The sequence below is a fragment of the Microcaecilia unicolor genome, chromosome 8 (genome assembly GCF_901765095.1).
Source record: "Microcaecilia unicolor chromosome 8, aMicUni1.1, whole genome shotgun sequence".
NCBI lineage: Eukaryota > Metazoa > Chordata > Amphibia > Gymnophiona > Siphonopidae > Microcaecilia > Microcaecilia unicolor.
In genome coordinates this window covers 73,370,250-73,395,114 of record NC_044038.1, presented here as the reverse complement: position 1 = coordinate 73,395,114, position 24,865 = coordinate 73,370,250, and the positions used below count along the sequence as shown (strand labels likewise).

General features: G+C 44.1%; 2 protein-coding genes across 3 annotated transcripts; one reads left to right on the top strand and one right to left on the bottom strand.

Annotated features, from left to right (window-relative positions):
* Nucleotides 1-318: 318 nt before the first annotated feature.
* LOC115476734 (zinc finger protein 239-like) lies at nucleotides 319-11,300 on the bottom strand. Of its 2 annotated transcripts, none has more exons than XM_030213291.1 (4): nucleotides 11,169-11,300; nucleotides 9,025-9,123; nucleotides 5,213-8,427; nucleotides 319-650 (listed from the first exon to the last, which is right to left on the bottom strand). In XM_030213291.1, the coding sequence occupies exons 2-3, from the start codon at nucleotides 9,098-9,100 to the stop codon at nucleotides 7,520-7,522; spliced, it is 984 nt and encodes a 327-aa protein (XP_030069151.1). In that variant the 5' UTR covers nucleotides 9,101-9,123; nucleotides 11,169-11,300; the 3' UTR covers nucleotides 319-650; nucleotides 5,213-7,519. The 2 variants fall into 2 exon arrangements, with proteins under 2 accessions (XP_030069151.1, XP_030069150.1); XM_030213290.1 differs by having other exon boundaries at nucleotides 320-650; nucleotides 9,025-9,150; nucleotides 11,169-11,284.
* Nucleotides 11,301-11,422: 122 nt separating this feature from the next.
* On the top strand, nucleotides 11,423-24,662 carry LOC115476733 (zinc finger protein 239-like). The gene is made up of 3 exons (XM_030213288.1): nucleotides 11,423-11,717; nucleotides 16,733-17,051; nucleotides 23,349-24,662. Exons 2-3 carry the CDS (start codon nucleotides 16,769-16,771, stop codon nucleotides 24,089-24,091), a joined length of 1,026 nt encoding a protein of 341 aa, XP_030069148.1. The 5' UTR covers nucleotides 11,423-11,717; nucleotides 16,733-16,768; the 3' UTR covers nucleotides 24,092-24,662.
* The last annotated feature ends 203 nt before the right edge of the window (nucleotides 24,663-24,865 follow it).

Here is a 24,865-nt window from a genome sequence, read left to right as displayed (position 1 = left end):
TAAATGTCTTTTTGGGAACAATTGGCTTGTTTGTAATTCTGGTGTAGGCCTTGAGGTACTTCTAGCCACCTAGTCCTTTAACTTTTAATGCATTTTGTTGTTTTCCCTCAATTTTGAAGCTCCAGTGGTTTTTTCTTTTCTTTTCTGGAGCGCCTCTTTATCCCCTTTGCAAGAGGCTAGACTGCATAGGCATGCCACCGCCATTCTACATGCAATCATCCCAAGATCGGTACCTACAACCATCGCATGAAGAATGCATGAGCTTTTCTTCCCACCTTTCAATCTTTGACAGCTCATTCTGGAAGTAGCTAAAGTAGATTCTCTTTATTTTGGCATTTATAACATAGCTTACAATAAATTAAATATAGGTACAAGCCTCTTCCCCAAAGAGCTTACAATCTGTGGATACTGAGGCCACAGGAGATAGGATGACAAGGAGTGCCAGTGGGAGAAGCAGACTAACAAGTCTACAAGTCTACTAACAGGGCAGTCCATTATATGAACCCTTAGGGTTATGTTTCTCCTCTTATTCCTTGTGCTAACAAATAGTCAGAAAGGTTACACTTGAAGCGAGGTGTCAATTCACAATACAGGCACTGTCCACAGATTTCATCTTTAGAAACTGAGTCGCAGTGATTTTTTGTTGTCCTCTGAAACAGAAAAAAAATCAGCTCATAAAGCGTTTAATTCTAAAAGTAAATTTCTCACAATCCAGGTCCATTGTGAATCAGTCGGTTTTCCTCTAACTTTATGCGTGAACTTCTTGCACTGTCTTAGGGAATTCAGAACTACAAATCCATGCATGCAATGAGGCATAAGGACTCACTCACCCTGCATAGATGACATGGAGTCATCTGGTAACACAGCTGCTGCTGGCATGTGGAACGCTTCTGCTTTGTAGCAGGATATAACATCAGAGCGGCACTTGTGGAAGCTTTTAATAAAGTACAAGCTGCTTACCCATGAAAGATTAATCTAAACCCAGCACTCCAAAAGTGATGCAGGTTTCCTGATCCTCTTAGTGACAATTCTTTACCTGACTACCTGAGATCTAAAGTCTTGTCTTCGCTACGCCTCCGGGAACTTTGGTCGTCCCCGTGACAGAAAGCAGTTGGGGATGCCCAAAATTGGCTTTCAATTATGCTGATTTGGGTGACCCTGGGAGAAGGACGCCCATCTCCCGATTTGTGTCAAAAGATGGGCGTCCTTCTCTTTTGAAAATAAGCCTGATAGTCTCCCTTCTGCCACCTCATGCCTAAAGTTCCCGGAGGCGTAGCGAAGACAAGACTTGGGCATTCCTAACACATGGGCGTAGACCCATAATCGAAAAAAAGGGCGTCCCTGATGAGCACTTGGCCGACTTTACTTGGTCTTTTGTTACGACCAAACCGTCAAAAGGTGCCCGAACTGACCAGATGACCACCGGAGGGAACTGAGGATGACCTCCCCTTACTTCACCAGTGGTCACTAACCCCCTCCCACCCTCAAAAAAAAAAACTTTTAAAAATATTTTTTGCCAGCCTCAAATGTCATACCCAGCTCCATGACAGCAGTATGCAGGTCCCTGGAGCAGTTTTAGTGGGTGCAGTGCACTTCAGACAGGTAGACCCAGGCCCACCCCCCCTACCTTACACTTGTGGTGGTAAATGTGAGCCCTTCAAAACCCACCAGAAACCCACTGTACCCACATCTAGGTGCCCCCTTTCACCCACAAGGGCTATGGTAGTGGTGTACACTTGTGGGGAGTGGGTTTTGGGGTCTCAGCACCCAAGGTAAGGGAGCTATGCACCTGGGAGCAATTTGTGAAGTCCGTCAGGGGGACCAGTGCACTACGAATGCTGGCTCCTCCCACGACCAAATGGCTTGGATTTGGTCGTTTCTGAGATGGGCGTCCTCTGTTTCCATTATTGCCGAAAATCAGAAATGAACAAGTCTAAGGACGACCATCTCTAAGGACTACCTATCTAAGGAATACCTAAATGTCAAGATTTGGTCGTCCCCGACCGTATTATCGAAACGAAAGATGGACGCCCATCTTGTTTCAATAATACGGGTTTCCCCGCCCTGTCTGGGGATGTCCTGCGAGGACGTCCTCAGGAAAACTTGGGCGCCCCTTTCAATTATGCCCCTCTATGTCTTCATTGTTTTGTTGGTTTAGAAGATGATTTATAGAAACTTTTTGGCTAACAAAAAAATGATGTGCAGATTGAGGGAATAGAAAATATATACAACATTGCAAAAGACTGGCCTGCTTTTTGTTCATCAGATGCTATCTCTTTCATTACATGGGGAGTGTTTCCAGAATGCAGTGCCCAAGCACAACTGCCTAGAATTAACTGTTCTAAACGTCTTAGACATTTCTAAGAAAGTCATTTCACTTCCTGTCAAACGTTTTAAGGTTGTTCTGGGATTTGAATCAGTGCGGGAAAGGTGCTGCCAGTGAAAAGCTAATGCAATAGCACCTCTTCAAAAGTTGGTAAGATGCTGCAGTGGTGATGATGTAGCAGTTTTTTCTACTTACTTGCACCCACAATCTGGGAGATGGTACGAGGCTGTCTAGCCCATTATATGGGTTGAAGCCAGTAGGTGGAGTTGCAAGTACACCCAAAACAATAACAAACGCTATTGAAAGCAAGATTATTAGAAATAATGGACTGCCTATGCATGGTCCATCTATAAAAAGTCAAAAGCTGTTCCAGCTGGATAGGCAGTTAAATTAAAACATGGAGGGAATAAAAAGAGGTTTTTAAATTTTACTTGTTTGACAGCTTTTTAAATTATTTGAAAGCATCCCATATGTAGATCATGAAATAAAAAACTGAATATCACTAAAACGACTTCAAAAAGTATTGTAGCTGGTGGAAACAGCACTAATAAAGGCTGTATTTTGTGCTCACTTTCTACACTGTTCTATACAATACAGTAATATATGGCCAAATTTCAGTGAGGATATCCTGTTTACTGATGGGTTCATCTTAACTGTTGTAATCTGCCTTGGGAAGCCTGGTGTTATAAAAATTGGAAGTAAAATATTGCAGCACATGGAATCACGTGTTCACCTCATCTCTTTTGTACAAATGGATTATTCTGTTTTGAGCATATTTCAGGGCCAAGTGGTTTTCATAAGTCAAAATAATAAAAATAAATATTTTCTTTCATGCAGATCTTGCATTTGTTTAAATATAACTAAATGGGCTATAGGCCCTTAATGCAGTCCATTGATTTTCTTATATTTTGTCCTTGTGATGACTTATACTATGCCAAACTGGAAATACAGTGAAACAGAATAATAGAATTCAGTAACATCCAAAACTTATTAATTAGCATTATAATTGTGTTTGCATTTGGGTAATAACTGAGAAAATGCTGTTGAAAACTGACTTGAAGAAGAAATAAATATATACCACAGAACTGGAAAATGTTGGCACATCTAGACTGACTCTGGACTTCTGCATGAAGGTAGCTCTGTTCTCATTATTTAATATCTTTCTTTTAAATAGTAGTAATAAACAATATTAAGTGCATTTTTATAACATACCACTGCATTCCACAAAACAAAAAGGTGCAAGTTCCCACAAACCATCTTTCTCTTTTTGATCTAGGCACAGGAAAAGCTAATTCATGTTTAATGTGGGATATAACTGCCATAAATAAGTTAAGTAAGTAAATAAATAAATAAACAAATAAATAGAAACTCTGAATGCTGAGCATCTGCTTCTCATATGTTTTAGTGGCCGTTTACAAAGAGAAAAAAAATCGCTGCAAGAATATAACACATGCTAGGGTGCCCCCTCCAAATGACAAGCTGATTATGATTTATAATAAATTACTACTCTACCTATGAAAAGTTATTCCGTTATTATACTTCCTCTGTGTACATCTGTAAGCAAGATTAAATAAAAATGCTACCAACAATAAAGACCGACAATGTGGATGCAGCAACAGCTCATAGGTTTGCTTTGTTTTGAGTGTACACAGAACGACGGCTGCACAGGATAGGGGAAACATAGACTAACCTAAGTGGCTTCAACTTTTTCACATCATGCCGTCTCCTGTTCTCAATCAAACCTCCTTGGTTCTGCATGCAGTTTTGCTACAGCAGTGGCGTACCTATACATCCTATTTTGGGCAGGCCTGAGCCCAAAATTTTTGGGGATGAGAACTGTCCACCCAGCAGCAGTGCACCTGTGATGTGGCTGGCAGGGATCTCCAAACCCCGCGCCAGTTAAAGACTACTGACATCTCTCCCTCCTCACAGGTAATCCAGTGTCTCTCAACCCCCTGCTCCCCCCCCCCCCCCATGAATATTTTATGCACTTCAGTTCTTCGCCCAGTGACAGCCTCAGGTACTTTCCTCTGATACAACTTCCTGTTTCCACTTAGGTGGAACCACATCAGAGGGAAGGCTCCAGAGTGGGTGCAGTAGCGTGTATTAGTCACTGCAGGAACGAGGAGGGAGAAATGCAAGGAGTCTTTAGCTCAGCGGGGTTTGGGGATCCCTGCCAGCAACATCACAGGTGCATGGCTGCTGGGTTAACCTAGGCCCACGAATGGCTCTGCCACTCTGCTACAGCGCCCAACCCCACCCCTTCTCTGCAGTATTAGGTGTTCATAGAGCTGGAAGAGATGCTTGAACTCTTCCTTATACTTGGTGGAGCCACAGGTAGAATCATGATCATGGACTCTGTCATGTTGGCATAGCAAAAGATGCATTTCTGTAAAGCTTCCTACACTTCTGTCATTCGTACTTCTTATCCCTAATATACAGAGGGAGCCCAGCTTGCTAAAATACTTTCTGCATCAGGTGGAGAAAAAACCCTCAATTTCTCTCCACTCTGGATACACCAGTGGAGTCAGATGGGGGACCATCTGAAATACATCAGGCTTGGGGCAGTGGTGGACTTCCACTGGTGCAGGTCCCAGTAGTCCTCCGGTTCCTCCATCCATAAGAAAACTCTCTCACTCACTTTGGGCAATGTGCCTCCCGTCCATTTGTTTAGGAAGGTGTTTCCTCAGTTTAATTGACAATAGGAGGAGATGTAGGGTCAAGTTTGTGCATACCACGACAGGGATGAACCTCACTCTTAAAACCAGATTAGGTTAGGGATGGGACTTGATATACTGCCTTTCTGTGGTTACAATCAAAGCGATTTACATGTTATATACAGGTACTTATTTTGTACCTGAGGCAATGGAGGATTAAGTGACTTACCCAGAGTCACAAGGAGCCGCAGTGGAAAAAATTCAGTTCCCCAGGTTCTCAGGCCACTGCACTAACCACCAGGCTATGCCTAATGAGGTGGCAGAAGAGAGACAATGTCAAGCTAATGCTTGTTAAAAAGGCTTGCTCTGGAGTTCTTAAGACAGAATATGAACAGGTAATATATTATGCGCTTGGAAATTTTTTTCCATTCAGGCCACTGGCGCTCAATACAATTGTGATCATTTCTGTACCTTTTCTGCCACATCGTCTTGGTAATGGAGGATCTTCACTTTATCTACATGTGGTACAGAAAAGCCTCTTGACGCTTTAGGTGGAAATAGGAATTTCCCAAGTGCAGCTGCTGGTGGTCCAGGACATAAGCTGAAGCCAGTTGTAGCTGAGTGGCATTTCTGGTGCTTAATTAGCAGCACAACCTTGGTAAATTCCTAGCCACATTCTGAGCACTTATGTGGCTGCTCATCTCACTGGTACAGCTGGTGAATCTGCAAGAAGGGAGTGCAGTTAGTAGCACATACCACAGATTTAGGGAGGTTCCCCCCATCCCCAGAATTCCTTTTTCTGCTGTTGAAGAGTTAGCTTTCGAATGCTATGTGGCCTTTTGACCCCAAGCTGCCCACTGGATTATTCAACTCCTCTTCACAGGCACAGGTTCATTAATGAATGCATGTGTCGGATCTCAAGGACAGAGAAAGAGGAAAAATGGAAAAACCAGTTGTGAACCTCAAGTACCTCTACTATGATATCCCTGATCCCTTTCTATTTCTATCTGTGATTACTAGCTCACACCCATTCAGGCAACCACTCAAGGAACCCCTCCCCCCCAAAAAAAATTCTCTCTTCCTTTCCCGCACCTGCTCAGAGGGACATTGCTGTTATACTAGCTATCTTATCTGATTTGTTCTCAAACAACCTGCTCCTAGCCTTCTGCAAGCCCAACTGGTCACCACATTTCCTAAGGCACAAAATGAATAAATAAAACTGAAAATTCCCTAGGCTTATGCTATGCATTACAATGAGAAATGCCCACGGTTGATTCTCAGGTCCAGCTTCTACTCCCCAGGCTGTGGGTACCTGAGGCAGGCTGGATAGGGATGCTGTAGAGGTAGCATCCACAGCCTCTGCAGAGACAGAGTCTCAGCCATTACTCAATGGCGATATCTAGTGGCTAGGCTAAAAGATCATGAATAACAGGTTTGAAAGGGAGCCACCACCTATGGCTCTGGTTAAGGACTATGGCTGTAATGGCTGGACTGAGGTGAGGTATTACAAAATAGGGATAAATCCTCTGGCCAGCTGCAAATGAAGGTGCTGGCACCATAGCCTAATAGAGATTGGTTCTGATTGAGCTAAATATCCAAAATGAAGAGATGAAAACTACCTGAACAAAAAAAAAAAAAAGGAAATTTTATGGTAGGACCTCCTGCCTTCTATTCCTGATGTTTTTGTTCCAGATACAATATGCACATGGGAGGGCTAGGGTATCTGGGAGATAAAAAACACAAGTCGAGTTCCTGTGGAAAAAGAGAGAGGGGTCTGCACTGCAGAACCTAAAGGGTGTTCTTGCCAGGGCATTTTTTAAACTTTCTGCAGACCTCTCATAACAACTCTTGCACCTGGAACATGTAATGTTAGTTCTCCATTTCACAGTACATTAAGAGTCCAGTCTGCTCCTCCAGAGGAGAATTATGTTTTGTTTTGCAAAGTAACTTACAAAGGATTTTTAAAGTTTTGGTTTTTTTTTTTAACTTGGTCTGCTGAAGGCTTGTTTCATAACCCAAAGGGAAAGTTACATAGAAACATAAGAATAGCCATACTGGGCCAGATCAATAGTCCACCTAGCCCAGCATCCTGCTTCCGGCAGTGGCCAATTCAAAATCACTGAGGATTATAAAGCAGGACAGCTCCATTTTCAGCAGAACTACAATTCTCTGACCCGGTGCCATGTAATAAACTTTGAACAGATAAAAGCGAGAGGCAGACTGTAAAGGAGAAACGGCTTGGCTTTTATAAAGTGCGAATAAAATATCTGTAACTACAAATATAAAGCAGACCTCCTTTCTCCTCAGCTTGGAATCAGTTTGTGCACTATTCAAGAAAAAATATCTTGATGTAATCATATACTAAGTACTGGCAAGAACAAAACAGTTTCTTTTCCAGCACTACCCAGATTCCAGCCCGAGGGAAAGGCACGTCTCCTATGACTAAGTGGAACACTATGGCAGTTTCAGAATCACAGCTTCTTGAAGTCATGGACACAGGGAAGGCAAGACTAATATTGGGAGCTTTTTCATGTTACTACAGATCCCCCCTGGCGTGCAGCATAAAGTGTTCATGGAGCTGGGAGAGATCTTTGAACTCTTCCTCACACTCTGTGCAGTTGTAGGAGGCATCGTGATGATGATTCCTATCATGTTGGTACAGCAGAGATGCTTTGCCAAAGTGCTTTCCGCATTTTCGACATTCGTGCTTCTTCTCCTTGGTGTGCACAAGCTCATGTTTCTTCAGCGTGCCCAGCTCACTGAATCTCTTCCCGCACTTGGTGCAGAGGAAAAGCTTCTCACCGCTGTGGTTGCGCAGATGCTGATTCAAGTGTGAGAGCTGGGTGAAACCCTTGCCACATTCAGGGCAGCGGTGCTGGGACTTTCGCAGGTGCAGATCTCTGTGGTCTTCCAGTTCTCCCACCGAGAGAAAGGCCCGACCACATTCGGTGCAGCGGAAATTCCTCCCCTCAAAGTGGTGCAGGCGATGGGTTCTCAGATTGGCTGAAAAAGTGAAACTCTCCCCACATTCGGGACAGATGTAGGGTTTTTCACCTGTATGCAGCTTCTGGTGCTCTTGCAGGTATGTGGCTGTGCTGAAGTTCTTCCCACACATCTTACACATATTGGCAGCTGAATGTCGCTTCTGGTGCTTTCTCAACAGCACAGCCGTAACAAAGCCTTTGTCACAGTCTGGGCATTTGTAAGGTCGTTCACCGCTGTGATAGAGCCGGTGGACCTGTAGAGAACGGGGCAACTTGTAATACTTTCCACAGACATCGCAACAGTATGGAAAGGAGTTTCCTTCATCGCCCCCTTTCTTTGAAGGTGGTACCTTGCCTTTGGAATGCTCTTTATCCTGAGAGCCTGGACTGTACTCCGGATCATCCGATTCCTCCTCCTCCTCAGATAGCGTATAATCAGACTCAGACGAATGTTCCAGACCTCAAAGGAAAACAGAAATTGTTAGGACATTCTGGAATTGGCAACCTTTGCAGCATCTCTTGAGCAATGAATTCTCTTTCAGAATTAAAATGATCAACAGTACGTTCAAATTGTATAAGGACAGAGCAGAGCTGTCAACCCAAGAGACCCACCCAAGTAAAACCCATAACTCTTAATTTGAAAATAAAAAGAGACCGCCATTCCAGCAATATGTCACTGTTTTCTGAAGCAGAATTAAAGCAAAGTCTCCCTTCCTTACAACAGAACTATGCTATATTGTTATAAATGTATAAGGGGGAATCCTCCAATAGTTGTTTCAAACACAGTACCTGCACAGGCCTGCAACAAGTTTTGGGGTTTAGCTAACAACTTTCTCAGTTGTAGCTCAAGGCAAATAACATTCAGGTACAGAAGATTATTTACTGTTCATGGAAGGCTTACAATGTAAGTTTTATTTGTAATGATCTGCTATCCTGTCATAGATGTGCATGGTTATTTGTGAGTTAGAGAAGTTGGTGACAGGAGGCATTGAACCTTACAGAAGTTTGATCATTTGTTTTGTATTTTATTTTTACTTGGGGAAGTGTGAGCACTCACCAAGGGGGACATCCTCTTCTTCAGAGCTGATGGACTCAATTCCTGTAGTACTGGCTCGGTCAGGAATCTCAGACATTGTAGTAGAAATAAAAAGCTGCTCTGGGCAAACCAAAGGAAGACATAACTCTAAAGATTATATAGAGAAAAGGGATGTTACAAAATAAAATCATAATTTATGTTTAAATTTGTTCATTGAAATTTCAAGTATAGCAAAAACTTCCAGCAGAATAAACAAGACAACTCAAATCGAGGCATGATATATCCCCAACAAAACAGTGCAGAGAAGGGCCTAGGTTCTTATAGCCCCTCTCCAAAATATTGGCACCTCTCGACATACACAGCAACCCCACCCCGATCTCCCCTACCCCACTCCCTCCCTTCAAAAAAGGGGGAGCCACCCATAACTAAGGGGTGCAGATGCCCATACCCCATCCATGAGTTACAATGTGTTTAAAAAGAGAGTCCGGGCTTTAGGTGAAAGGGAATGCATATAAGGGTCCCAGATTGACAAACCAGTGTTTGTCAATCCTCCCACTCCAGAAAGAAGGGGAATGAAATTATCATCTAAAAATGTTTAAGGTAGGTTTTATTAGAATACCAAGCTTTCCCACAAGTTTTGTTCTCTCATCCTTGTAAGAATAGAACCACAAATCCAACAATACTTTGGATGTGAAAGTATGGGGCAAAAAAATGGGGAGGAGCCCCTAAATCCATCTGCAGGCTATTTGGCTTTCAGTTCCAGACAAACTAGGGACTGTGTCATGGGAGCTCAGGCAATTACTCTGTTTGTCCCCCAACTAACACCAGCCATGGAAGCAGTGCTCTCCTTCCCATCCTGCATAGAACTCAGCACTAGAGTTTCACAACAAGCACATCTTTGCCATGGGGGAGGGGGGGGGAAGAGTTGTCACTGCCTGATGCTCAAAATCAGACCAACTTATGGTTCTGCTCTCAGCACCACACAACAAGAAACACCAGTGAAGGCTCTGAAAGCTGCAAGAACTCCCTTCTGGGCACACGCACTCATACATATCTTTCTCCTTCTTTGATCAGCATGAGTTTGCAGACCTCCCAAATTACCCAGTTCCAGGAGGGACATTTTAGTTTACTCCTGAATTTCTGATAACCTTATCCTGACAAGTTATGAAACTTAAAGCACTAGTTGCAACAGAACCTGGGACTGCATATACCACATTGCTTTGGGGATATATGTATTTGAAAAACAGGTCTGGCCAAAATGTCTCCACCTCGGAACTGGGTAACTTGGCAGCTCTGAGCCTGTGCCCTGCTTGCAGCAAACACACTGCACACAGTACCTTCTCCATCCTGAACCTCTTCCTTTGATTCATTCCAACCTCTGAATGACCTTTCAATGTTTCCCTAGCTCAGTGCTCCTCAAATTTAAAAATTTTACATAATCCCGGCCCAAATGATGACAAAAAACAAAATAATCTGTTCCCCTTCTTTCTCATTCACTTTTTTTCTCGCATCTTCCCTATATAAAGCCCGAAGATTGCAGGACAGTTGTGGCAGCAGTCAGCAGATGACCTAGTGTGTCAATGTGCATTCTCAGACCCAGAGATGTCAACTTAACCCAATTCCAGGCTGGAGATTTTAAGACACTTCTGGATTGCTGACCACCCCATCATGGTGCGTTATGGGTCTTACAGCGCTGATTTTAATGGACAGGATTGGGCACTACAAATCCCACGCTGCTTTGGGATTTAAGTTCAAAAAAAGGACTAGCCAAAATGTCTCCAGCCTGGAAAACTGGGTAACTTGGCATCTCTGCAGACCCCAATAAAATTTCTGAATAGGGTTCCAGTCTAACAGGCAGTCAACGTATGAGGAGGGCACAAGGCCTGTGAACTTTCATTAACTCACAGATTACATCTCGATTACCACTACTGGACAAAGCAGAAAGAAAGACTAAAGAGCAGCTCTATTTCTGTGATATAACACCATTGGGTCGCAACCCACAGTTTGGGAACCGCTGCTCTAGCTTTTCCTTTAGCCACAAGCGTCTTCTCCCATATCAATACTGCCTGTTCTCTAAAAGGATAGACTGATGTCTGTGCACAGCACATTTTCGAAAATGTAGGCGTGCCTTGGGCTTAAAAGGTTGGCAAACAGAAAGGGATTACCTTTTGGTGGGGGTGGCCTGGACGAACACAGAGCCCAGAACCATTGCAGCACCCAAAGAGAAGGGAGGAAGACAGCTATGACATGACAACACAACAGCAACAAGTAGCATTCCCCGCCTCCTTCCGGGTCACGCGTACGCAGCAAGTCTCTGGCCAATCACGAGGGAGGCTCGGCAAACCAGGGAACAACACACTTCCGGGTCTAGCGTTTCAAGCCTCTCCCTTGTTCGTTTGGCTTTTGTGATCGAGCGAGCCTCGCTCTAGGTTCAACTTCGCGTCATTAAACCTCCTTGGCTGTTGCCAGTCAAAAAGGGAGCAGTGTTTGCCATACCCATTTTCTGTCAACTGGGACCGCGCCTACTTGCATCCCGTATGTTCCAAACGTCAATCGGTGCAAAACCACCCCCGCCCCACCCTAACCAATCAGAATGGAAACCTGGGAATCTCGAATGTGAGGCTTGGAACGCGACGGGCATATTTTCTCTGTTACTTTTTGTTGGAAGAAAAAAAAAAAAGGGTTCTGTTGGTGGTTCAGCTGGAAGTGAGCAGGTGAGAGCTTGAGAAAAAGAAGTATCAGTCCTTTGTTAACATTAATACTTGGGAGGGCAGCCTCCACCCTAAATATCAATATAGCTTTGGAAAGAGAGATCGGGAGCAGTTCCATAATAAGCATTAATAAAGCTATGAGGCGAGAGATCGGGGTCCTCGGGGACAACTTCCACCCTGAGCATCGATGCAGCTGTGAGGGGGGAGATCGAGAGCAGCCTTTACCCTAAGCATTAATTCAGCTGGGAGAGGGGGGAGTAGAATGAGAATAGTGATCGTGAACATTAATACAGCTGGGAGGGAGGAGAAGGAGAATAGTGATTTGAACATTAATATAGCGGGAGGGAGGAATTGATCAGCTCCGACCCTGCACATTAACACAGCTGTGGAAGACAGAGAGGGATCATCTATGACCAATTTATATAGTTGTGGGGGGAGAGGAAACAGCTATAATCCTAGATCTTTGTAGTTTGGTTTTGATTGAATTATCTTCCTCCTCTCTAAAAGGGCCCCAGGCTGTTCAAAATGTGGCTGCACACCTACATAGGGTTTGTTGGCGTTTTGACTGTGTTATACCTAGCCCATAGGCTAGAAAGTTGCAGAGGGACGGGAATCTAACCTGTTCCCACTTGTCCCAGCAGGAATGTAACCCATCTCCGTTTCAAGTATTTGTAATCTCCTCCATCCCCACAAGCCTTGCCACCCCGCACCTCGGCACACAGTCACTTTGATCCCACCGTCCCGCGTCGCACCTCGCCGCACAGTCACCTTGATCTCCCCCCCCTCCCCCGAAAGATAGATTCTATAAGCAGTGAAAATACTGGTAAAAGTAACATAAATGTATTTTCTTGCATACTGTGCTTAAATTTTTTTTTTAAAGATGCACATTTCCAGCAAAGCAAACAACCGTGAGCAGCATGTCCCCTTCTCCTTCCATCCCCTTCTATCCCATGTGATCTGTTTCCCCTTTTCCCTTCCCCACCTCTCCATGTATATCCCCTTACCAGACTTCTTTCCAGCCCCCTCTCTCCACCGTTTATACAGCCTCTTCATGCTCACCCATGTCCCCTATGCACGACACCAACCATACTGCTGTCATGGAGCTAGGTATGACATTTGAGGCTGCTGGTCCTCTTGCTGCTGCTGTTTCTTTAAAATGGTTTCTGAGACTTCAACCAATGGCCTCACAAGACTTCTGCCGCTTGAAGTCTTGGCAACCACTTTGAAGATACGGTGGTAGCGGGCAGGAAAGAGGGGATCTTTCCTACCCTGTAGAGGCCACTAGACCACTAGGTGCATTGAGGTACATTCAGGGAGGGCACCCTGAGGCTTGGGGGAGGGAAAGTATGGCTCGATTCGCCTGCACTTCTGCTGGAACCCTGCAGGACTTGGGTCCATCCCCGCGATAACCACGGATTCACACAAACCCCATTCCCGTGCAGCTCTCAGATATAGTTTAAGGTAGTGAGAGATGAAAAAAACAACAGATGGTGCACAGGCAGAAAATAGAAAAAATAATATGACAAAATATCTTTATTAATGTATAGTTTATTTGTTGGCACAAAATTCACCTGCCCGACATGGCAATGTTTCGGCATTTGTCTGTTTCAGGGACATATGATGTTACTTTAATGTGGAATCTTAAATTTAATTGTCAAAATTTCAATCATCCAGCAATGAGATCTAGTCAATTACTTCCTGCAGTTCCAAAAGCGTATTGAGCAAATGGGCATTCCCCACATGGTTCACACAGCATTTGTTTTAGGCAGTTTCTTGATTTTCTTTTTCCAGTTCTATTTTCTACATATATTTTAAGGTTCTGATGCTAATATTCAAGGCACTCTGGCTTAGTGGGCGCTAGAGGCCGTTAGTGCTGGACTAGCACCCACATTTGCTAATGCAAAATGCTGAGAGCTGACGAGTGCGTGACCCAACGAGCTCGCCGGCCCCAGCGCCTTGAGCATGCAAATGCATGCTGATGAACTGATTCCTTAATTCCTCCCCAATGCTCAGAGGTCAGCACGCCAAACAAGGGCACTCTTGCCACTGAAAACCCTACGCCAGCTTGGAGCTTGTGGTAGGGTCCCGAGCTGTGGTCTGTGGAATAGGAAAGGCGGGAAAAGGCACTGGATCTCAACCCCCCCCAAAAAAAAAACAAAAAGGAAAAAAAACTGTGACCAAATCTGGAGTACAGGTAAGAGCAGATGCTGGATAGATGGAGGAAGAAAAGAAGTCAGGGGGAATAGATAAAGAAAGAAGGCGATAAAGACAAAAGCACAAATACTAGAACAGTGCAGCGCAGAAAAAGTAGGTAGCGATGCCGAGATCTGGAACACACAGTAACATAGTAGATGACGGCAGAAAAAGACCTGCACGGTCCATCCAGTCTGCCCAACAAGATAACTCATATGTGCTACTTTTTGTGTATACCCTACTTTGATTTGTACCTGTGCTTCAGGGCACAGACCGTATAAGTCTGCCCAGCACTATCCCCGCCTCCCAACCACCAGCCCCGCCTCCCAACCACCGGCTCTGGCACAGACTGTACAAGTCTGCCCAGCACTATCCCCACCTCCCAACCACCAGCCCCGCCTCCCGATCTTGACTAAGCTCCTGAGGATCCATTCCTTCTGAACAGGATTCCTTTATGCTTATCCCACGCATGTTTGAATTCCGTTACCGTTTTCATTTCCACCACCTCCCGCAGGAGGGCATTCCAAGCATCCACTGCTCTCTCCGTGAAAAAATACTTCCTGACATTTTTCTTGAGTCTGCCCCCCTTCAATCTCTTTTCATGTCCTCTCGTTCTACCATCTTCTCATCTCCGGAAAAGGTTCGTTTGCGGATTAATACCTTTCAAATATTTGAACGTCTGTATCATATCACCCCTGTTTCTCCTTTCCTCCAAAGTATACATGTTTAGTTCAGCAAGTCTCTCCTCATACGTCTTGTAACGTAAATCCCATACCATTCTCGTAGCTTTTCTTTGCACCGCTTCAATTCTTTTTACATCCTTAACAAGATACGGCCTCCAAAACGGAACACAATACTCCAGGTGGGGCCTCACCAACGACTTATACAGGGGCATCAACATCCCCTTTTTTCTGCTGGTCACACCTCTCTCTATACAGCCTAACAACCTTCTAGCTACGGCCACCGCCTTGTCACACTGTTTCGTCGCCTTCAAATTCTCAGATACTATCACCCCAAGATCCCTCTCTCCGCTCGTACCTATCAGACTCTCCCCGCCTAACATATACGTCTCCAGTATATATATATATATATATATATATATATATATATATATATATGTAAGTTTTTTCTACTTGAAGCGCTGTTGGCATCTCTTCGTCTTCCTTCCATCCTTCTCTCTGGTATTCTGGGCACTGTGCTGCTTAATTTACAACTCTTCAGCGCATGCACCAGACATTGTCCTACCAAACTCCCTAATACTCCCATGGCTGTATTTCCATCTCTTTAGCATTGGGCATTAGGAAGTTGTTCTTCACTGATCTGGCAGCATTTCGCCGCCACTGTTCAGTACAGCGCCAGAGTTTTGAGCATCGGTCTCTCTGTGATGAGACTCCAGGGCACTTTACATCTGTAATCTTTCAATATGTTCCTGCGTGGGATTTGTGTTTGAGTAAGCAAGGTCTGGTGGTGATGCCCCCTTCCCTCAGTTTTTTTTTTGTTTTTGTGCAGATTCGGAAGCATGCATTTTTTTTTTTGGGGGGGGGGGGGTAGTTGGTGCTGTGCTCTGGATTTCTCTTCCAGAGGATATTGGACCGGAGAATGATTTATTATGTTTCAGGAAATCTGTGAAGGGAGGACACTGCCAACCCTAACACATTAATACAGTTTTTTTTTTTTTTTTTTTTGGGGGGGGGGGGGAAGACAGTGCCAATTCTACACATTAATATGGCTGGGGGGGGAGAAAGGACAGTGTCACTGTCAATCCTTCACATTACAGTTGGGGGGAGAGGGAGAGGACAGTGCCAGCCATACACATTAATACAGCTAGGGAGGCATCTTTGACCCACAGCATTAATACAGTTGTGGAGGGGGGAAGGGAAATGGAACTTGATATACCGCCTTTCTGAGGTTTTTGCAACTATATTCAAAGCGGTTTACATATATTCAGGTACTTATTTTGTACCAGGGGCAATGGAGGGTTAAGTGACTTGCCCAGAGTCACAAGGAGCTGCAGTGGGAATTGAACTCAGTTCCCCAGGATCAAAGTCCACTGCACTAACCACTAGACTACTCCTCCACTGTCATGAATTCAGCTCTGGGGGGGAGGGGGGGGGAGATCGGAAGCAGGTCTGATCCTGCACCTGAATAGAGCTGGGGGGGTAGTTTGGGAGCAGCTCCAATCCTGTACATGAATACAGTTGGGGGGGGGGAAGAATGGGAGCAACTCCAATACTGTACATGAATACAGCTGGGGGGGGGGGGGGGGGAATAGGAGCAACTCCAGTCTGTACATGTGAATATAGCTGGCGAGGGATGGGAGCAGCTCCAGTTCTATACATGAATACAGCTGCGGGGAGGGGGAAGATTGGGAACAGTCTTGACCCTGCCAATTAATGATATCAGAAACGGTGCTGAAGGAGAATCACAATTGCCAACTGTAAAAATTGCCTTATTACATTTCTTTCTTCACCTTTCCCGTAGACCAGTGCTTCTCAACTCAGGGCACATCCAGCCAGTTAGGTTTTCTGGATAACCACAATGAATTTGTATGAGACAAGTTTGTATGCAGATCTATATCATGCATATTCATTATGGATATCCTGAACCCCTGACTGGCTTGGTGTGCCCCAAGAACTGGGTTGAGAACCCTTGCCGTAGACTGTGGGTTAGACAAAGTAAAATACAGTATTTATCTTCTGTCTTTCCCCTCCTGTATTCCCTGTAAAACCTGTGCTGCCTTCCAAGCCAAGTGAAGTTAAGTCTGAAGAGATTTCAATTTCCAGCTTGTGAAATTATATACTGCTTTCTTCTTCACTGTTTTACAGTAACGTGTCTCTCCCAGACGGTGTTCTACCAGCACTATGTTGCATTCAAGTGTAGCTCCAGGGACAGCCAATCCAACCAACAGAGAGGGAACTCCTTACATAAAAACAGAAGAATCTGATGCTGAAGAGGAATCTAATGGACAAGATGGAACCGCCAACAGAGATGGGAAGTGGACCGCGCCTGTCTGCAGTGAGGAAATCCTATGTATAAAAATAGAAGACGTTGATGATGAAGAGGAAATTGCTGAACCCAGTAGAACACCAGCAAAAGAAGATAGAGCGTCTGAGGTCACTCACCCCACTACTGAAAATGGGACAGGTAATACCTCTCGCTTTTAACTGCCAAGAAGTCATGTTGGGACCAGTGCCAAGGGGAGTGGGACCTGATTAGTTCATGTAGCGTGTGTGTGATGTTAATGTCCGATTATAACCATTTGAATCTTTCTTAATTAGCACGGCTGCCCCAGGGGCTCACAGAATCGTTTCTAGATGGTTTCAGACAATGGCATAACAGTAACGAGCAGCTATAGATTGAGGATTTTGCTACTGCCAGGGCCCTATCAGTGCTTCTGCATCCCCTTCCTTAAAAAGCTCAGACAATAGAAGGGTCCAACTGCTGTCACTGTTATGGTTGTGCCAAGGTTTAGAACATATAGAACAAAAGTACACCACTGTATTAAGCTCTGATTATTACTGATTATTATATTTTACATAAGTATTGCCATACTGGAACAGACCGAAGGTCCATCAAGCCCAGCATCCTTCCAATAGTGGCCAATCCAGATCACAAGTACCTGGAAAGATCCCCAAAAAGTACAATACATTTTATACTGCTTATCCTAGAAATATTATTGACACCGTAGTAGTGGCCTCACTCAGGTATAGACTTATATCACAAAAAATGACACTGAGTGTATATAAGTGAGTAACTTTAAAATAAGAGCTGTTGAAATAACTAGGTGGATTAGAGTCTCATATCTTACACATGATTATTCACATCTCACCCAATGGTGGATCACTTGTACGTGCCCATTTGCTAATCATTGACTCAACCTCCACCGCCCTACAGCTACCATTACATTCAGCCCCGTTAGTACACAATTATTAAGGCTGAATGGTGTAAGAAACTTGTGACTTTAAAGCACTCAATACAAAATATACTCAGCACTTTAAATAAAAACTGTTGAAATAACTAGGTGGATTAGAGTCCCATATCTTGCACATGATTATTCACATCTCACCCAATGGTGGATCACTTGTACGTGCCCATTTGCTAATCATTGACTCAACCTCCACCACCCTACAGCTACCATTACATTCAGCCCCGTTAGTACACAATTATTAAGGCTGAATGGTGTAAGAAACTTGTGACTTTAAAGCACTCAATACAAAATATACTCAGCACTTAGCTTGTGCCGGCTGGCGAACTCTTGCACCCCGACAGGTCCCCGTTTCGTTAATCTTTTTCAAGGGGGAGTAATGCCGCATCGAATTTCAGCATATCTTAGCTGTATGTGCTCAACCGCGGTTGAGAAGCAGTTGAGCACATACAGTTAAGATATGCTGAAATTCGATGCGGCGTTACTCCCCCTTGAAAAAGATTAACGAAACGGGGACCTGACGGGGTGCAAGAGTTCGCCAGCCGGCACAAGCTAAGTGCTGAGTATATTTTGTATTGAGTGCTTTAAAGTCACAAGTTTCTTACACCATTCAGCCTTAATAATTGTGTACTAACGGGGCTGAATGTAATGGTAGCTGTAGGGTGGTGGAGGTTGAGTCAATGATTAGCAAATGGGCACGTACAAGTGATCCACCATTGGGTGAGATGTGAATAATCATGTGCAAGATATGGGACTCTAATCCACCTAGTTATTTCAACAGTTTTTATTTTAAAGTTACTCATTTATATACACTCAGTGTCATTTTTTGTAATATCCTAGAAATAAGCAGTGGATTTTTCCCCAAGTCCATTTTAATAATGATCTATGGACTTTTCCTTTAAGAAGCCATCCAATTCTATCAGTATGCTGGGATAAATATCATCTGGTCCAAGAGATTTGCTACTCTTCAGTTTGTCAAACTGAGCCATTACATCCTCCAGGTTTATAGAGATTTCATTCAGTTTCTCTGACTCATCAGCTTTGAATACAATTTCTGGCACCAGTATCTCTCCCAAATCTTCCTTGGTGAAAACCAAAGCAAAGAATTCATTTAATCTCTCCGCTATGGCTTTTATCTTCCCCGAGTGCCCCTTTTATCCCTTGGTCATCTAGCAGTCCAACTGATTCTTTTGCCGGCTTCTTGCTTTTAATATACCTAAAAAAAAAATTTGTTTTTGCCTCCAAAGCAATCTTTTTTTCAAAGTCCCTCTTTGCCTTCCTTATCAGTGCTTTGCATTTGACTTGACATTTCTTATGCTGTTTCTTATTATTTTCAGTCGGTTCCTTCTTCCATTTTCTGAAGGATTTTCTTTTAGCTCTAATAGCTTCCTTCACCTCACTTTTTAACCATGCCAGCTGTCGTTTGGTCTTCCTTCCTCCTTTTTTAATACATGGAATATATTTGGCCTGGGCTTCCAGGATGGTATTTTTGAACAGCATCCACGCCTGATGTAAATTTTTGACCTTTGCAGCTGCTCTTGTAAGTGTTTTTTTTTCACCGTTCTTCTCATTGTATCATAGTCTCCTTTTTAAAGTTAAATTCTAACGTATTGGATTTCCTGTGTGTACTTACTCCAAAGCCGATATAAAATCTGATCATATTATGATCACTTTTATCAAGCAGCCCCAGCACCATTACCTCCTGCACCAGATCATGTGCTCTACTAAGGACTAGGTCTAGAATTTTTCCTTCTCTTGTTGGCTCCTGTACCAGCTGGCCCATAAAGCAGTCCTTGATTTTGTCAAGGAATTTTACCTCTCTAGCATGTCCTGATGTTACATTTACCCAGTCAATATCGGGGTAATTAAAATCACCCATTATTATTGTGTTGCCCAGTTTGTTAGCCTCCCTAATTTCGATAACATTTCTACATCAGTCTGTTTATCCTGGCCAGGTGAACAGTAGTACACTTCTATCACTATCCTTTTCCCCTTTACACATGGAATTTCAATCCATAGGGATTCCAAGATGTCTTTTGTTTCCTGCAGAATTTTCAATCTATTTGATTCAAGGCTCTCGTTAATATACAATGCTATCCCTCCACCAATTCGATCCACCCTATCACTACAATATAATTTGTACCCTGGTATGACAGTGTCCCATTGGTTATCTTTCTTCCACCAGGTCTTAGAGAGCCTATTATATCTAATTTTTCATTTAGTGCAATATATTCCAACTATCCCATCTTATTTCTTATGCTTCTGGCATTCACATGTAGACATTTCAAACTATATTTGTTGTTGCTATTTACATCTTGCTCAGTACTTGACAGTGTTAATTTGCAATCTTTTGGCTGCTTTTATTTAAAGACACCTGATCTACTATGGTCTCTTTTTTCAACCTCGCTATTGGGATACCTTGTCTTCCCTGTTTTGGTGATATCTTTGAAAGATGCCTTGTTCCGAACCATGCGTTTTTGAGCGACTGTCGGCCTTCCCTCAGCTGCTCTAGCTCCTTTTTAAATGCCAGTGCCAGCAGCCTGGTCCCACCCTGGTTAAGGTGGAGCCCATCCTTCTGGAATAGTCTCCCCCTTCCCCAGACTACAAATCTAAAACCCAGTTCCTTACAAATCTAAAACCCTCTTCCCTGCACCATCGCCTCATCCATGTATTGAGACTCCGGAGCTCTGCCTGTCTCTTGGGCCCTGCGCGTGAAACAGGTAGCACTCTGGAAAATGCTATCCTAGAGGATCTGGATTTGAGCTTTCTACCTAAGAGCCTAAATTTGGCTTCCAGAACGTCTCTCCCACATTTATCTATGTCATTGGTACCCACATGTACCAAGACAGCTGGCTGCTCCCCAGCACTATCCAAAATCTTATCTGGGTGACACATGAGGTCCGCCACCTTTGCACCAGGCAGGTAAGTGACCAGGTGATCCTCACGTCCACCAGCCATCCAGTTATCTACATGCCTAATAGTCGAATCACTAACTATAACAGCCGTCCTAAGCCTTCCCTCCTGGCTAGTAGCTCCTGGAGACACATCCTCAGTGTGAGAGGATATTGCATCCCCTGGTGTTCTGGTCCTTTGTAGAGGATTGCTTCCAGCTGCACCAGGGTGATGCTCTCCGTTTAGAAGACATCCCTCCTCCAAGGCAGCACAGAGGCTGCCAGATTGGAGGTGGGACTTCTCTGCAATGTCCCTGTAGGCCTCCTCTGTGTACCTGTCTGTCTCCCTCAGCTCCTCAAAGTCTGCTACTCTAGCCACAATCTCCCCTTCCTCATGCTGAGAGGGAGATTACATGGAATGAGTTGGACCTCACCCTGAAGAAGAAATTGAAACTTGGCCATGTCGGCAGACATTCCAATTTTTTATTCAGCTAAGTGGATTTTGATCATATTAAATTTGCAATGCAATATAAAAAAGTTAAAAATTTGGATCAAGACACTGTGTGGATGCAGGTGACATCTGAAGATCCTTTTCAAAAAATATTTGATTAACTCTTAAGTAAGTTTAAATTTTGAATAAGTGTGTTTTAGAAATATGTTTTTGGATACGGTGACATATAATGTGATCTGGTTGCTGGGATGATTTTTGACTATTAATCTATATCCCTGCACATTAAGTTTTGGTCTAATTATTGCATTTAACAATTAAGGACAAGCCTTTGACATGGCATAAGTGCTCGCGAACTAAAGCTAGACGTGAAACTGCACACATGCTAGTATTCTATAACGGCAGCTCCACGTGAATTTGCAGTTGTAGAATTTGCACTTGAGGCCCTGTTTACTAAGGTGCACTAGCGATTTTAGAGCACACTAATGCTAGAGACACCCATAGGAATAAATGGGTGTCTCTAGCATTAGCATGCGCTAAAAACGCTCTTGTGCCTACAGCATAGCTTAGTAAACAGGGCCCTTAGTGCGCATCATCCCACTGCCTAAATTTTGGCGCTCTTTCTGGGATCTACCCCTAACAGTCTCTGCTGCATAGTGAAAACTGCACAGAGGCTGCAGGTGGACTGATGCCAAAATCTGCCCAGCCTTCTGTGGACTGCCAGGGCAATAAAACTCTGCTTAACAGTACTGTTTAACACCTTGGTCTTCGCTCCCAGTTATCAATGGCCACTGATGGGTCATATTTTCAGGATATCCCTCATGAATATGCATGAAGGAGATTTGCATAGAATAGCAGTAATAGACATGCAAATCTTCTCCATGCAGATTCATGAGTGATATCCTAAAATCCTAACCCATTGGTGGCCCTCGAGGACTGGGTGTGAAAACTTAGGTCTAATGCATAAGATCTATTTGCAGGCACTGCCTCTATTGTATGCAAATAGATTTCATGCATATTCATTGTGGAAAACTTGAATGGCTGGGGATGGTTTGGGAACCACTGGTCTCTGTTGTATGTAAATAAATGTCATATATATTCATTGTGGAAATCCTGAAAAACCTGACTGTGTTGTGACCCTTGAGGGACAAGAATGGAGACCCCTGAAATGGGACAAGGATTAGGGTGCTGCAGCCCAGATCCTCACAGCATTTTATAACTATTTCCTCCAGAATGTTAGTGTCCTAGACTAGAGAATGACACGGGGACAAAGTTTCGCCCCATTCCCGCCCCGTCCCCGTGGGTTCTGTCTTCGTCCCCACCCCGCCCCCGCAGGTTCTGTCCCCGTCCTGTCCCCATGGGCTGTGTCCTCATCTGCAGAAGCCTCGAACAATTATGATTTTATATTTAAATCTTTTTATTAAAGTATAAAAAGGAATAATATACTGTGTAACTGTTGTGTATAAATTACAAATAGAAAACAATAATAACAGCGAGCAGCTATAATAACCCTCCTCACCACCACCCTCTACCCTTCCAACCCCAACAATAGCTAATTTATACTACCCCAAGGAATCCTAATCCACCTTGTTAAAATGTCCATAGGTACAAAATACAACCTGTTCTGTATGCCCTAGAGGGGAGAAATATGCCCTTTGAAGCACTGTTATGATTTTTTAATCTGTGGATGAATAAGAAGTCATCAACAGTCTCAGGATTCAGTCTGGCTCTCATGTCTTCCACAGTCCTTCCTGCAATAGAAGATGTGTTCTTAGAAGATGTGCTGGTAGCAGGATGTACAGGATCTGCAAATTTTGCTAGTTGTGGCCAGCATGTTTGCTTGTTTTTCCAAAAAATCAAAATATCGTTGTCTGCATCACTGAAACATAAAAACAGTCCAGTTCATTAAGAGGCTTCAAAGTAGAAAATGACATGGGGACAAAGTTTGTCCCCGTCCCCATGGGATCTGTCCCCGCAAGCTCTGTCCTGATCGCCATTCCCGCGGTTACTGTGGGTCCCCATGTCATTCTGTCCCCTAGACCAGTGCAGAAATGCAGGCCTGTGAATGGGTATAGGCTGTTGCTGCTTTCTCTGTGCTTTAAAATTCTGTGCACAAAAGCCACTGCTCTTTTTAAAGCAAAGATTCCATTACTTGTACCTTTTCTTCTTTAATCCAGACTCTCTCCACTGCTTCGAGTGCCATATTATATTCCCAGATATGAAGGCCAAAGGGAGGCACATGAGGAGGAACCACCCAGAAGAACATTACCCTCAACACAGGGAAGGCCAGCAGTCTCTCAGCTTATTTCCCTGTGCTTTCTGTGCAAAAACCTTTCCCACGCTGGAAATACTGCACATCCATCAGGCCATTCACCCCAGGAAGGGACCTTTTGCCTGTTCCAACTGCAGCAAAAGCTTCAAGAAGCTTGGCAACCTGAGGATCCACCAGCTGGTGCACAAGGGGGAGGAGGCGTATGAATGCGAGAAGTGTAACCGAGCCTTCATCCATTACGGCAACTTTCAGATACATCTGCGGAAGCATGAGGGCGGGCCATTTTGGTGCTCTGACTGTGGGAAGTCCTTCCAGGACCTGAGGCGCCTCAACATCCACCGCAAGACCCACACAGCCGAGAAAATCCATGAGTGCAAGGAGTGCGGGAAGTGTTTTGCTCGGGTATCTCATCTGACCCGGCATCTCAGGGTGCACACCGGGGAGAAGCCCTTCATCTGTGAGGTGTGCGGGAAAGGCTTTGCGCAGCCGTCTTCTCTGAAGTGTCACCGGCCGGTGCACACAGGGGAGAGGCCCTACAACTGTGGGATCTGTGGGAGGAGCTTCAGCCAGTCCTCTCAGTGGTACAAACACAAGAAAGCACACAAGGAGGAGAAGATGGGGGACACTACAGGCGACATTGTGTCATAAGAGTGACAGATTGGTGAAAGGTGGACTCGGGTTTAGATCAATCCGGTGCTGACTGTAGTGCAGGATGGGATTTGAATTTGAGACATTTTTCCCCAATTAAAGGGGAAGAATTACAATTGTAAACATAATGAGACAGAGAATGCCTACACTTTGGAGGAAATGACAGCTTTTTAGGATTTAAGGACATAAGGCTCCTTTTCTACCCTGATATGTTAATAAAAATAAATTTGAGAGCCACTAGGAATCTGCTCTGCCTTCTTCAACGGTCACTCTGTTGACTTCCTGAGCAGGCTTCAGAGTGGTTGGCTCGGTCTTTAACCTTACTGATGTGGATTGATAACACTTTTCATCCAAAGAAGAGATTCAGGCCCCATACACACATCAGCAGCCCATGGGAGCATGCTCTGGACGAATCTTAGACCGAAAGGGTAGGCCAAAAATGATTTTACATTAAATGAACTACACTGACTGGCAGCTCTGTGTGTTGTAATGTTTTTAATTCAATCTTGAGCCTGAGCCCTGTTTGGCATTCCAGGATTTCCTCTGATGGATAGCTCCATGCACTGAACTACAGATCTTGCACCTTACCAGCAGCACGTATTGGTGTTGTGGATGATAGAAGGGGCTGCTCCCTGGAATAAGCATAATGCAGTGCAGAGCTTCTTGCAATCTGAAAGAGCTTTTATTGAACCAATTTAAGAATTATCCAAAGTTGCTGGTGTACATGAGCTTTTGAGGGCACCCAGGTTCCTTCTTCTGACACATCTGATTACA